The sequence below is a fragment of the Embiotoca jacksoni genome, unplaced genomic scaffold, assembly GCF_022577435.1.
Source record: "Embiotoca jacksoni isolate LCO1_2020_lvr unplaced genomic scaffold, fEmbJac1.0.p SCAF_20, whole genome shotgun sequence".
Lineage (NCBI taxonomy): Eukaryota > Metazoa > Chordata > Actinopteri > Embiotocidae > Embiotoca > Embiotoca jacksoni.
The window spans coordinates 11,605,101-11,620,093 of record NW_027185341.1 but is presented as its reverse complement, the minus strand read 5'-3'; the positions used below and the strand labels follow the sequence as shown (position 1 = coordinate 11,620,093).

The 14,993-nt window shown below is 40.5% G+C and overlaps 1 protein-coding gene across 1 annotated transcript in view; it reads left to right on the top strand.

Annotated features, from left to right (window-relative positions):
- The first annotated feature begins 6,255 nt into the window (after positions 1-6,255).
- Positions 6,256-14,993, top strand: part of nherf1a (NHERF family PDZ scaffold protein 1a) — a 29,914-nt gene continuing 21,176 nt past the window's right edge. Inside the window, exon 1 of the mRNA XM_069156267.1 lies at positions 6,256-6,929. Coding sequence (XP_069012368.1) covers positions 6,450-6,929 — 480 coding nt within the window. The 5' untranslated portion in view covers positions 6,256-6,449. The remainder of the gene's footprint in view (positions 6,930-14,993) is intronic.

Here is a 14,993-nt window from a genome sequence, read left to right as displayed (position 1 = left end):
AGCAAAAAGGTACTATATATATATATATATATATATATATATATATATACAGTGGGTACGGAAAGTAGTCAGACCCCTTTAAATTTTTCACTCTTTGTTTCATTGCAGCCATTTGCTAAAATCAAAAAAGTTCATTTTATTTCTCATTAATGTATACTCAGCACCCCATCTTGACAGAAAAAAACAGAAATGTAGAAATTTGTGCAAATTTATTAAAAAAGAAAAACTGAAATATCACATGGTCATAAGTATTCAGACCCTTTGCTGTGACACTCATATTTAACTCACATGCTGTCCATTTCTTCTGATCCTCCTTGAGATGGTTCTACTCCTTCATTGGAGTCCAGCTGTGTTTAATTAAACTGATTGGACTTGATTAGGAAAGGCACACACCTGTCTATATAAGACCTTACAGCTCACAGTGCATGTCAGAGCAAATGAAAATCATGAGGTCAAAGGAACTGTCCAAGGAGCTCAGAGACAGAATTGTGGCAAGGCACAGATCTGGCCAAGGTTACAAAATAATTTCTGCAGCACTCAAGGTTCCTAAGAGCACAGTGGCCTCCATAATCCTTAAATGGAAGAAGTTTGGGACGACCAGAACTCTTCCTAGACCTGGCCGTCCAGCCAAACTGAGCAATCGTGGGAGAAGAGCCTTGGTGAGAGAGGTAAAGAAGAACCCAAAGATCACTGTGGCTGAGCTCCAGAGATGCAGTAGGGAGATGGGAGAAAGTTCCACAAAGTCAACTATCACTGCAGCCCTCCACCAGTCGGGGCTTTATGGCAGAGTGGCCCGACGGAAGCCTCTCCTCAGTGCAAGACATATGAAAGCCCGCATAGAGTTTGCCAAAAAACACATGAAGGACTCCCAGACTATGAGAAATAAGATTCTCTGGTCTGATGAGACCAAGATTGAACTTTTTGGCGTTAATTCTAAGCGGTATGTGTGGAGAAAACCAGGCACTGCTCATCACCTGCCCAATACAATCCCAACAGTGAAACATGGTGGTGGCAGCATCATGCTATGGGGGTGTTTTTCAGCTGCAGGGACAGGACGACTGGTTGCAATTGAAGGAAAGATGAATGCGGCCAAGTACAGAGATATCCTGGAAGAAAACCTCTTCCAGAGTGCTCTGGAGCTCAGACTGGGCCGAAGGTTCACCTTCCAACAAGACAATGACCCTAAGCACACAGCTAAAATAACAAAGGAGTGGCTTCGGAACAACTCTGTGACCATTCTTGACTGGCCCAGCCAGAGCCCTGACCTAAACCCAATTGAGCATCTCTGGAGAGACCTGAAAATGGCTGTCCACCAACGTTCACCATCCAACCTGACGGAACTGGAGAGGATCTGCAAGGAAGAATGGCAGAGGATCCCCAAATCCAGGTGTGAAAAGCTTGTTGCATCATTCCCAAGAAGACTCATGGCTGTACGAGCTCAAAAGGGTGCTTCTACTCAATACTGAGCAAAGGGTCTGAATACTTATGACCATGTGATATTTCAGTTTTTCTTTTTTAATAAATTTGCACAAATTTCTACATTTCTGTTTTTTTCTGTTAAGATGGGGTGCTGAGTGTACATTAATGAGAAATAAAATGAACTTTTTTGATTTTAGCAAATGGCTGCAATGAAACAAAGAGTGAAAAATTTAAAGGGGTCTGAATACTTTCCGTACCCACTGTATATATAAAGTTCATATATATATATATATATATATATATATATATAGAGAGAGAGAGAGAGAGAGAGAGAGAGAGAGAGAGAGAGAGAGAGAAAGAGAGGGAGAGAGAAAGAGACAGACAAACAAAGGAAGCATGGAGGAGAACTGAGGAGGAGTGAGAGTGACTGAAAGAGGAGCTATAGGCAAATACAGAATTCAGTTTCTGGAGGTAGTTGCTCTGGAAAAGAACGTTGGATAGAGTTGTTCAAAGAATAGAGCCTGGATTATCCCAGAACCGGCTGGACTGCTTTGACCTTTTTGGAGACCAAGGCCTAGTGGAGCTGAGTGGATCCCTGGAGCATGTGGACCGAGCTGAAATTGTTCAACTCCCTCTTGAACCTGTGTGGCTACTGCTGAGGATCTCCCTGGCTTGGGTTGGATGTAAGACAACTCTCATTTAAAGAAACTCTCCAGGCTTCTCCCTGTCCTTCCTCGCCTCACCCGTTGATCTTTAACCCTCATCTTCCTGGACACGAACCCCCCCTCCACACCTCACACATACAGATACACACCTATCCCAGACACAAACACTCTGAATCATGCTTATTTTCAACAGAGACTGGAGTCCTAAGTTAATCTTTCTTTTAAGAGTCATTGGATGTGTCTGATCTGGACTTTTATATTGATTTATGATTGTTGTGCCTTCATGGACATTTAAGGGCTATTTGTGTTGTGATGTTTGTGTTAAGTTAGAAATTAGGACCATTTAATTTGGAAAATGTCTCTTCTGTTGAGCTCTCTGAGTTAACTAGAGTTATTTCTTCATCTGGATCCTCTAGCTGTCTGTTAGATCCCATCCCAACTAATTTTTTTAAGGAAGTCTTCCCTTTAATTGGTACTTCCATATTAGATCAGATCAACCTATCTATTGTAACCGGCTATGTACCGCAGGCTTTTGAAGTGGCTGTAATTAAACCTTTACTTAAAAAGCCTACTCTTGATCCAGCTGTTTTAGGAAACTATAGACCAATTTCCAACCTGATGTTTATTTCTAAAATCCTTGAAAAAGTTGTTGCAAATCAACTTTTTGATCATTTACAAAGGAATGATCTGTTTGAAGATTTTCAGTCAGGCTTTAGAGTTTAGAGCACAGAAACAGCTCTGGTGAAAGTTACTAACAACCTTTTGTTAGCCTCAGATAATGGACTTGTCTCTGTACTTGTTCTTCTGGACCTCAGTGCTGCTTTTGATGCGATTGATCATACGATCTTATTACAGAGATTAGAAGACGTTACGAGGCTCAAAGGAACTACATTAGACTGGTTCAAATCCAGATAGATTCCAGTTTGTCCATGTCAACAATGAGTCTGCCAGACAAACAAGAGTTAGTTATGGAGTTCCACAAGGCTCAGTGTCAGGCCCAATACTTTTTACTTTGTACATGCTTCCATTAGGAGATGTCATCAGGAAGCACTGCATAAACTTCCATTGTTATGCAGATGACACTCAGCTATATCTTTCTATAAAACCAAATTAAACTAATCAGTTAGTAAAACTTGAAGCCTGTCTAAAAGACATAAAGGCCTGGATGACCAAAAACTTCCTGCTTCTAAATTCAGACAAAATGGAAGTCATTGTACTTGGTCCTAAACACCTCAGAAACTCTTTCTGTAATCACTTAGTTACTCTAGATGATGTTGTCTTGGCCTCCAGCAAAACTGTGAGGAACCTTGGAGTCATATTTGATGAGGATTTGTCGTTTAGACACCATATAAAGCAAATCTCCAGAACTGCCTTCTTTTATCTACGTAATATTAATAAAATCAGGAAAATACTTCCTCAGCGTGACACAGAAAAACTCATTCATGCATTTGTTACTTCTAGGCTAGATTACTGTAATTCCTTGTTGTTAGGATGTCCAAATTACTCATTAAAAACCCTGCAGCTGATCCAAAATGCTGCAGCAAGAGTACTGACGGGATTTAGCAAGAGAGATCATATTTCTCCAGTTTTAGCTTCTCTTCACTGGCTTCCTGTGAAATCAAGAATAGAATTTAAAATTCTCTTGATGACTTACAAAGCCCGACATGACCAGGTCCCATCATATCTTAGAGATCTTATAGAACCATATAATCCTAGCAGAGCACTTCGCTCTCAGTACGCTGGTCTACTTGTGGTTCCTCGAGTTTCCAGAAGTAGAATGGGAGGCAGAGCCTTTAGTTTTCAGGCTCCTCTCCTGTGGAACCAGCTCCCAGTTTGTGTTCGAGGGGCAGAAACCCTCTCTAGCTTTAAGATTAGACTCAAAACGTTCCTTTTTGATAAAGCTTATAGTTAGGGCTGGCTCAGGTAGACCTGAACCAACCCTTAGTTATGCTGTTATAGGCCGAGGCTGCTGGGGAACCTCGTTACATGCTGAGCTTCTTTTCTTTCCTCCTACTCTTTAACTGACTCATACCTCACCATCTTTTTCTCTCCCATAGTTTCTTGTTATTATCTGTTGTCTCCATTCAGTTCCCTCGCTCGCGTAGTTTCTCTTCTCTCTTTTCCAGATGACCCGTCATGGAGCTGCATGTCTCTGTCCTGCGCTTGTCGTCTCCACCAACAGTTCTTTTCTTCTATCTCTATGCTGTCCTTTTCTCTCTCTGCTCTCCTCTCACCCCAACCGGTCGAGGCAGATGGCCACCCACCCCTGAGCCTGGTTCTGTCGGAGGTTTCTTCCTATTAAGAGGGAATTTTTCCTTCCCTCTGTTGGAGGTTTTTCTCCCTTAAAGAGGATTTTTTTTTTCCCTCCTAGTTTATGTGGGAATTGTTGAATTGTTGGGTTTCTCTGTATAATATTGTAAAGTCTTGCTGTAAGGACTTTAATGTGTTAAGTGCCATGAAATAACCTATGTTGTGATTTGGCGCTATATAAATAAAATTGAATTGAATTGAATTTGATGACTGTTTTGTTGAAATATAATGAATATTTAATGATGAAAATTATGGTTTGTGTTATGCTTCCTTTAATCCGTGAAGTTTTAAAGCTATCTGGGCTATCTCCCCTAAGGAATTGTACACCCCTTCTTAAATTCACAGGGTAGAAATTTGATTAGTTTCCTGTCTGGCGCCCAACTATAATTCTGGGGATAAAACTACGCGACAATAATTACCTGAAACTGAGAAATTGTTCTGTTTTTATTACTTTAAAATTAGTCCTTCATATCTACATAGGGAGCGCCATGTTGCAAACCAAACACCGGCTCCAGAGAGGGCCTTTGGAGTCTTCTGTGGTAACTATAAATTATTTTACACACTTGGACTTGCAGGGTTAAGAGAGTTTAGTTGGTTGCAATCTTCAGCCTAACTGTTAGGTGCCACTAAATCTTTCACAATGTTCATGTAACAGTTAGTTTAGATTTTTGCTTAATATCTTAATGCCAGCCTTTTTAATCTAAAAAGCATTACGTGTGAGCCCATAGCCATAGTTAAGAATGCTCTTTATCAGTGTTAAATATGAATTGTATTGGGGGTCTTAAGTGTCCGTAATTTACTTATGCTCACTCCTAAACCTCAATGCAGTTCCTGATTTTGTTATATTGGACGAGCGTTCTTTATTCACTTTGACATTAAATTAATGTTTGGCATCTATAAGACACAGGTTTTTGCTTGGCTCTTAGTCTTGTAACTTTGACCCGCTTAATACATTGGTTCTCATAATACCAAGAGAAGAGCCATTTATTTAGTTTAGTTTCCTCTTCCCCAGCTGGTTTAACATAGTCAATCCATGAAGGTGAACTTGTATTACCATATATTATGAGCAATTATGAGCCAGCGATAATGAGTCTGAATTAAGAATATGTCAGTTACCTCCTGGGTAAAGTTTTGCTGGCGTTGCCGATTTGTTCCTCCTTCAGCTATTAAAAAAACCTGAAAGTCGGCTGCACCACAGCGGTTTTAATGGGGATGAAAGGAACTGATTTGATTGGCAATGATTGAAGTCGACTGTGGCACACGTTCCAATAATCTATTCCTCCTATACTTTAACCACTGTACCACACAGTGCCAGGGATGTGCACCTGCGCTTGTGCTGTGCCTTCGCTACGCCTAGGTGGATGAAAATGAGGCCCCTCATGTTCAACAGTGGCTGCTTCCCTGCTGTGAATTAAGATCTGACTAACTATTGACTTCTCAAATGCAATGCAAATGCATGGGTGTAACAAAGAATGTATAGTGACAGTCTTATTGGAAAACAACACAGAAATTCTTAATTTTGATAAAACATTGGACTACTTTTCAATGATGAATTACTTCCCCTCTACTATTATTTATTTGTAGGGCCCATTTTTTTTTCCTTTTGTAATTGTCAGGAGTGTTTCTTATGACTGCCAGGAAAAACTTCTCTGGAGTAACATTTTATAAGCGATATCTTGCCCTGGAAAAGATCCAATTTAAGAACTCAAATTCTGACATGTAGCGTCAATGGTATCAGCTTTTACTTTGAAAACCTGATGACACAAGTTAATCTTTTTAAATTTAGCTTGACAATAGTACCTCCCCTGAGGACTAGACGGCGACGGATTTGAGGTCAAACAGAAGATTGCAACATAGTGCATAGGGGTGGATCTGTGAAGCAGGCAGGAGGCGTGAATTCGCATCGGAAAGTTAACTGTGACTCAGTTGAGCGGAAGTAGAGCTGCAGCGAAGTCAGTGTGCACAACAGGTGTCCGTTTTAGTGTCTTATTGAGTGAAGGCTCTGAAGTGCTTTGGGTAGTGGGCATATAAAAATTGTTTTCGGTTAAAAAAAAAATGTCAGACCTTCGACCCAGGCTGTGTGTGCTGGAGAAAGGACAGGGTGGCTACGGCTTCCACCTGCACGGAGAGAAGGGCAAAACCGGGCAGTTCATCCGGCTCGTGGAGGCCGACACTCCCGCCTCCGCGGCCGGGCTTCTCGCGGGAGACCGGCTGGTGTTCGTAAATGGGGAGAGCGTGGAGGGCGAGAATCATCAGCAAGTGGTGACCAGGATACGGGCAACTGTCGGGGCTTTAGAGCTTATCGTGGTGGACGCCGAAACGGCGGAGCTGCTAGAGAAACTCAGCCTGCGGTGCCGGAAAGAGTTCGTCACGGAGGGGATTCCCTTGCCCGAGGGGGACAACGACTCAGACCGCGGGGACGCAAAGAGCAACGGCACCCCAAGAGAGTCCACCCGTGTCCCGTATGAGAACGGGGATGCCTCCTCGGAGAGCTCTGAGAAGTCAGGAAGGCTGAGTGCCACCTCCAGCACTAAGGTAGTTATACAAAGCACAGCTGCTCATTTAAAAGTACTGCACAGGTAGTGTAGCTATTCTATTCTATTCTATTCTATTCTATTCTATTCTATTCTATTCTATTCTATTCGTATAGTATCTATATTATATTACTGAGAAAATATATGAGTGTCATCACAATTGCTCTTGCTCTTTTTAATAAATCCCCTTTTAGGGCATATTTGTACAATTGTCAGGTCAAAAAGGTCAGCTATTAACCCCTTACCCCATAAATGGGAGGGCGCTATATTTCTGAAATTGGGTAATTGTCCTAGGGAACCATCATGACCAAAATGTCCCGTCAAGAATGTCTATTTTTTTTTTTTAAGGTTTTGAGCATGTTTGATACCTGATTAATGTGATTTGTTAAGTGAATTCCATAATTCTACAAACAGAATTGCCATAAATCATCTTGATAATTATTTTGCAGTCATATTTATAATAACACAAAGACAGTGCGAGATCTTAAAATGATAGTTACCATGTTATTAATATTGAAGTCTGACTAGACTAGTAGGATTCATCAGCCAAAACAGCAGCCTTCCTGTTGTGGAAATAGATCCCCTGATAATTAGCTACTTCCAGTGACAGGGAAAAACTGAGCAAAGACAGAAAGGTGACACACACAGGGAAATGTGCCAGGCCTCTACTCACCCCTTTTCAACAGAGTCTTTGTCATATTAATGTCTGTCAGTCTCTCTGCTTCCCGTCTTGAGTTCCCTGTCAGGTTTGGCTTGTCGGACCAGAAGTTTTGTTAAACTTGATGCATGTCAGCGACAATAGCCATCTCTTTGTACTTTTTTTTGTATTGTTATCTGATAGGATTTTGAAAGATACGAAATTGACAAAGACACATGCCCAAGAATAGTTGACGAAGGCATGTCATAGTTTTTGAAAATTTTGAATGAGCTTTGTTGCTACTGCTATATTAACAATGCTAATGGTTAGACCTGCCACCACAACATTTTATGTAGCCAACTTTTAATTTTTCTTTCGTTGTTTCGGTCTTTTTGTCTTTTTGAAAGACAAAGCTTTTGTTGTCGGTTAGGCAACAATTTTAAAATGTTTGAAAGTCTCATAAACATGGCAAGAATGGTGGGCCATGCAACTGTTTTAGCCAGTGCAAAGTCTAGGCCCTGATTTAAATGTTGTGTAACATCACTGCCAAATAGCCTCATTGTGGAGGTGCTAAGCTGTGTGTAGCTCTCACAATGGGAAGTGTTTTCGATATAGGACTTACAAAAATAATGGGCTACTGGGTTGTTTTTTTTTAGACTTGGCCATCTTGATGGGAGTTAAGGACCTCCTGAAAATCAACATGAAGGAAGTGGTAGTGAATTAGCCTTGCATTAATTACACTGTAAAAATGTATATTAGGTCAAATCTTTATAGCTTAACATGTAGAACTTGGTATCGTACAAAAGTGTACCTTCATACCTTGATACCAGTTCCTAAGCGATTCTTTTTCTGATACCAATTTCAGAAAATAAATTTTCAGAAAAAGAAATACACATACACATTTAAATACAAATCCTTAGTTTTCATGCATTCAGAGAGGGAGAGTTCCTCCTGAAAAGTAATCAAATTAAAAGCAGTAGTTTCATGTACCTGAGCAGCATCTTCACGTTCCACATACTTGTTGACTGGTTTGGCAGCTGGACAAGCAAGCAGACAGTCGATCCATGAGTCTTTGATCAATTGTTTTGAAGTATTTTGGGTACTTTTGATACAGATGAGCCCACGAACACGGACAAAGCTTTGTGTTCTCGCTGATACATGAAAGTCTTGGGGGAGCCTGCACATCCCTCTGCATGTGATTCAAGTGAAGCATCTGAATTATTATTCACCACGAATTAATCACACGAAAAAAAGATGAAAAAAAACTAGCAAGGAAAGTGTGAAAACATTTTTTTATAGCTTCTCCTACAAAGATTGAAATGGAGGTAACAGATTTCTTGGTACCACTAGAAAATACTTAAAAAAAAATAGATCAAACTAACTGTTGTATTTAAATTAGTATTAATAATGCTGTGACTGACACAGATGCCTTGATTCAACCATGATCCCAACAATGTCAAGACAATTTGAGGCTAAACGTTCTGCAGTGTCAGAAAGCTCTATCTCAGTATCAAGTTATGGATACTCCAAGAGAATTGCTAAGAACCAAACATTGGACAATTCTGAAGTTGCCTTCAATGAGCCCTGATTTGAATCTTATAAAACATCTATGGAAAGAGCTGAAACGTGTAGTTTGGAGAAGGCATTTTCAAAACTAAGACAGCTGGAGCAGTTTGCTCAGGAAGAGTGGATCAAATTACCAGCTGACTGGTGCAGATGTGTCATTGAGAGCTACAGAAATCACTTTGTTAGAGTGATTGACTCCAAAGGATGTGCTGCAAGATATCAAATCAAAGTTCCCATCATTTTTGTCCATGCTATTTTTATTTGCTTTATTATTTAAAGTATTCAGTTGAATCAAAAATGAAAAGCAAAGTCAGGTTTCTATTAAATATGTAATAACCAATAATAGAGGCCGATTGCTTTTGTCAGTTTCAAGTTATTTCAGCAAATGCTGTGGGTTTCTTCTCTTTTAACACAAGGGTACCAACATATTCCTACATGACTCTGTGTGGCCAAATATTCATGTGAAAAGACAAGGTGTTCTTGTGAAAGATTTATTTAAACTGACGATTTCCCTGGGCAGGCCACCCAAGAAACAAACGGGTATTGATGTATTGTAAATGCTGTATTGGAGCACTTCTGACTGATAATAATAATAATAATAATAATAATAATAATAATAATAATAATAATAATAATAATGATAATGACAACAATAATAATAAATAAATAATGAAATGCTGTATGTGATACCGTTATACCGAGACGATTATTATACCTTGAAAAACTCAGGGTCGCAACCATACAGTGAATAAGGCTGGAGTGAAGCAAGAATATGTGTGAAGATAAGAGAAGGGTGGAATATGTTCGATATTTGTAGAAATGTCAACAAATGTGACAATGGCATTACTGAAGGATCACATTAATATTAATTGGATGGACGCAAGGTGACAGTGACAAATTTGAAGCAATTCAAGCAAGACATTCCTCATATATCACATTTACAAGAATGGGATGAATAGGACGGACTAAGGGGTTTCAGTGACCTCGATCTTTGACCTTTGTCCACCAAAATCTAATCAGTTCATCCTTGATTTCATGTGAATGTTTTTTGACAAATGCTAAGAAATTCCCTCAAGCTATTCCTGAGATATCAAGTTAACGGGAATGGGGTGGATAGATGGGACCAAACGGGAAGTCACAGTAACCTTGATCTTTGACCTGCATCCACCAAAATCTAATATATTCATCCTTGAATTGAAGTGACTACTTTTGCTAAATTTTCTTTTGAAAAATGTGATTTGTGGTCAATTTTTTTGCTTTTATGAGATAGACAGTCAGGAACTGCAGAGAAAGGGGAAGGACATGATATCCATCTTTGCCAAGAAATCCCTTCAAAGAATTTTTGAAGCCTAATCTTAAAAGTAAAGAGAATGTGTGCATCACAAAGATTTACAACATCATAGAATTTTCACACAGTCCTAAAAGTAGATAAAGACAATCCAATTAAACAAATAATATCAAAATGTTACACTTGGTCATTCATTTATTTAGGAAAATTATCCAATATTATATATTTGTGAGCGGCAAAAGTATGTGAACCTTTGCTTTCAATATATGGTGTCACCCACTTTTGTAGTAATAACTGCAACTAAATGTAACTGTTGACCAATCCTGCACATCGGCTTAGAGAAAAGTTAGCCCATTCCTCCATTCAGAACAGCTTCAACTTCTGGATGGTGGTGGGAATTCTCAAACGAACCATATTTTCAAACCATTAAGTGCTTCCCCAACATTTCTATTTCTATCTATTTAGGTCGGAACATTGACTTGGCCATTCCAAAGTTACTTTCTTATTATTTAACCGTTCTTCGGGAGAACAACTTGTACGTGTTTGGTTGTTGTCTGGCTTCATGACTTACTTTCTCTTGAGATTGAGTCCACTGACAAATGTTCTGACACTTTCATTTTGAGGTCAAAGGTAAATTTCTGAATTTATTGTTTCATCAATAATGGGGAACTATCCTGGCTCAGATAGGAGAACAGAGCCAGACCATGATACTACCACCATGTTAGGATAGGGATAAGGCTCTCATGCTGGAATGTAGTGTTTTCCTTTCTCCAAACATAACCCTTCTCATTTAAATCAAAAGGTTAATGTTTTTTGTCTCATCCATTCACAGAAAAATTTTTCAATGGACTTATGGCTTGTTATTGTGATCTTTAGCAAACTGCAGATGGGCAGAAATGTTTTGTTTGGAGAGCAGTGGCTTTCTTCTTGTGACATTGACTTTAGCCAATGTAAGAGAGGACTTTACTTTCTTAGAAATTACTTTGGGTTCCTTTTGAGACCTCAGGGACTGTTACAAGTCTTCTTCTTAGAGCCAGCTTTGTTGTTTGACCACTCCTGGAGAGAGTAAAAATGATCTTGAATTTTTTCTTTTTTTTTCACCTTTGGATTGGTGGAGTCAAAACTTTTTATGGATGGTACAATTTCACCTTCAAATTAACTGCTAATCTAGGAGTTTCACATACTTTTGCCACTCAATAGATGGATAATTTTCCTCAATAATGAAATGTCTAACTAATATTTTTATCTGATTTGTTTAATTGGGTTCTCCTTATCAACTTGTGTGAAAATCTTATGTTTTAGTTTTTCTCATGTAGAAATATAAAACATTCTAACAGGTTTTATAAACTTTCATGTGCCACTGTATGTGTAGAAATGCAGAAGTGCAAGGGTTGAAAAAAATGTAAGTAAGTGGAGAGCAAAAAAAACAGCAAAGACAAACAATAAAAACTGGGCAGGTTGGTGGGGCGAGTAACTACAGATCAGAAACATGCCACTCCAGAGCCAGAGATACCTGCAGATAGGTAAAGTGACAAAAAAGCACACAAAGTATGGGAGAGAAAATAGACAAAATTAATGACATGCAGTGGTTTAATATACATACATGGAGAGTCTGTGTAATGGACAAGTTTAATAGTACAAAGAATACTAAAACAGTAATTGTGTTAATCACATTCATCGTGTTAGATTTGATGAGTGTACAGATGTGCAGTGTAAGATTATACATTTTACAATAATGTGATGTGTGAGGCCAGGTGCTGGTGGGAAGAAACTGTTCTTGTGTTCTTCTGTTCTTTCTCTTGCTAGAGGTGGAGTGCCAATTAGCCTCTCAGGAGAGTCAATAATTGCCTGCAGTCTCCCCTTATGCGTTGCAGTGGCCACAGTGCACTAGATGACAATGGAGGAGGTGAGGATGGACTCAATGATGGCAGTGTAGAAATGGACTATGTTTTCCTTGGGCAGGTTGAACTTAATCAGCTGCTGCAGGAAGTAGATCATCTGTTGTGCCTTCTTGGTGAAGGAGCTGATGTTCTGCTCCCATTTGAGGTCCTGGGTTTTGATGGTGTTCAGAAAGAGGTAGCACTCAACAGTGTCCATTTGGGAGCTGGACAGGGTGACGGGTTTTGGCTGCACCAGGACACCATGGGATCAATCTCCCACCCCTAGGCACTCTCAGAGATTTAGCCTATTGAAGGTAGTGACATCTGCAAGCTTCAGGAGCTTCACTAACTGGTGACTGAAGGTGCAGCTGTTTGCGTACAGAGAGAAGACGATTGTGTTTAAGCTGAAGTACAAAAATGCAGCTTGAGGGGAACAGGTGCTCATGGTCTGGGGGGGTCAGCAAGATGTTTTCCCAGCTTCGTGTACTTGTCCCTGTCAAACAGGAAATCAGATGGAGTCAACCATGTGCACCTGGCAGAACCTGTCCCGCAGTAGAGCCAGGTTGATTGTGTTTAAGGTAGCTGAAGTTCACAAACAGGATTCTGGTTTAGGTTCCTGCTGTGTTCAGAAAATGGAGGATGAATTGTATTTACTGCATAGACCACAGATCTGCTTGCTCTATATATACACTGCAGGGGGTACAAGGTTTGATCAGTGATGGATTGGAGATGGGACAGCACAAGCAATTCAAATGACGACAGAAGTTAAGGTGACAGGCCTGTAATCTTTCTGTGATCCTGAGTCTTTGGGGATGGGGATACATTTTGTTTTCTGGCTCTGTCCACAGCAATACAGTTGCTGTGAAGGCAGTCGCATCAGCACAGAAGCTAAGAAATAGCTTTTGTGCTAATGCAGCTGAATTCCTATCCAATCTGGGGGCATGGTAGCCCCACTTCAAAAGATGCAAATGATTCCTTCAAAGTAAAAATTAACAATTGTTTCTTTTCACTAACTGTAGCTTATAACTGATTGTCAGAGCTAAATGAGTTTTTTTGGGGTGAAAAAGGGGGTAAAATGTTGTATTTTGAGTCCTAACCTAGCATTTCTTGGTGCATTTGATAGTGGCTGTCTGTAGAGGGATCATGGTGAAAGCATGCAAATACCTGTGATTTACAATTCCAATTCCTAATTTTTTTTGTCCATTTGCCATTTCCAAGACTGACACCTCATCCATGCCAGACGTTTTTCTGTTTTTCTTTAATCTAATATGCTGCATTATGTTACGTGGTGAGGTGTTTTTCCAGGACCCAAATGCAAGCTCACAGACTCAAGGTTTTCAAGTTCCAAAAATACAGTCTTTATTGTCCAGCGAAAAAACAAACAAAAAACTACAAACCAAAATGTGGCACCGAGCGTGTCCACTTTACGTCCAGTCGGGAGGGCAACTCAACCGACAGCTCCAGGGGGACACCGGTAACAGGGCAGCCGGCAGACCAGCGGAAGGGACGGCGTCAACAATCTTCCAAGCCGGGAGGGCAACTCCACCGACTGATGATTTTGACGGGGATATCCGCAGGAGACACAGAGGCCGGAGGAACGGGAACAGGACTGACGGAGAGCTGACGGGGAGCAGACGGAAGACGGACGGAGAGCAGACAGAGGACGGACGGGTGGCTAAACAAAAATGCACCGACAACCAGAGTTGTGCAGGGGCAGGTTACATATAGTCTGGGGAGGTGATCAGGGAGATGCAGCACACCTGCAGGTGGTGATCAGGGGTGAGTGGCTGCATCTGCTGGGACTGGTGAGGGGCGTGGCCACGGGAGGTGAGTGGCGTGGCCACAGACAAAGACAGGGGACACAGGAGGAGAGGTGATCGGGGGCAAAACTGAAGACAAAACTGAACTCCTGACACATTACCTATTTCAAATTGACCAATTGATAGACATCACCCCGACTGTTTCCAGGGGACCAAGCAGGACACATTTCTTTACTTGAACCATTCCATCCCGAACCAGTTGGTGGTCATTGTTCAGCTGTGATGAATGTCTAGCTGAATGTGCTTGGATGGTGCAATTAGAAAGACTGCCAAATGCATTACAATGCATTTGTATTTACAGTTACACACACATCGTAGAACACCAGAACACGTGTACAGTATTATCATGGCACTTAAACAGTGATGGCCATCTTCAAGAATTTGTTTTTAACAACTGAATATGTTGCAGTTTTGTGACTTATTACACAATAATGTTGTAAGATGCACACACACTCAACAGGTTCCTGTTTCAGCAGAGGAGTTGTTAGCTGTATGAGCGGAACCAGCGATGAAACCACTTCCTGCCCTTCTAGGTAGTTGCTACTGTGGTAAAGTGCTATCGCTTTTTTCTTTATCTCAGCCAGGAGTTTAGCGCTATATGGTGAAGTACCGGAGCGCTCCTGTCACACACACATGCACAGACGACAGAAGACAAGTTGTTGCAATGTAATCATGCTGTTTTCAAGGGTTATTCTTGATTATTCATCTTCAGTGTCCACTTTAAGTCTCAATAGATTCCTGCAAATATTTCACAATATAAAAAATTATCTAGCTGGCTAGCAAGATAGCTAGCTGTCTGCTTGTGCTGCACCACTCTACTGCCTAGAAAGAAAAATACAACTTCACTCCTTATTTACAGCAACAAGCACTATCT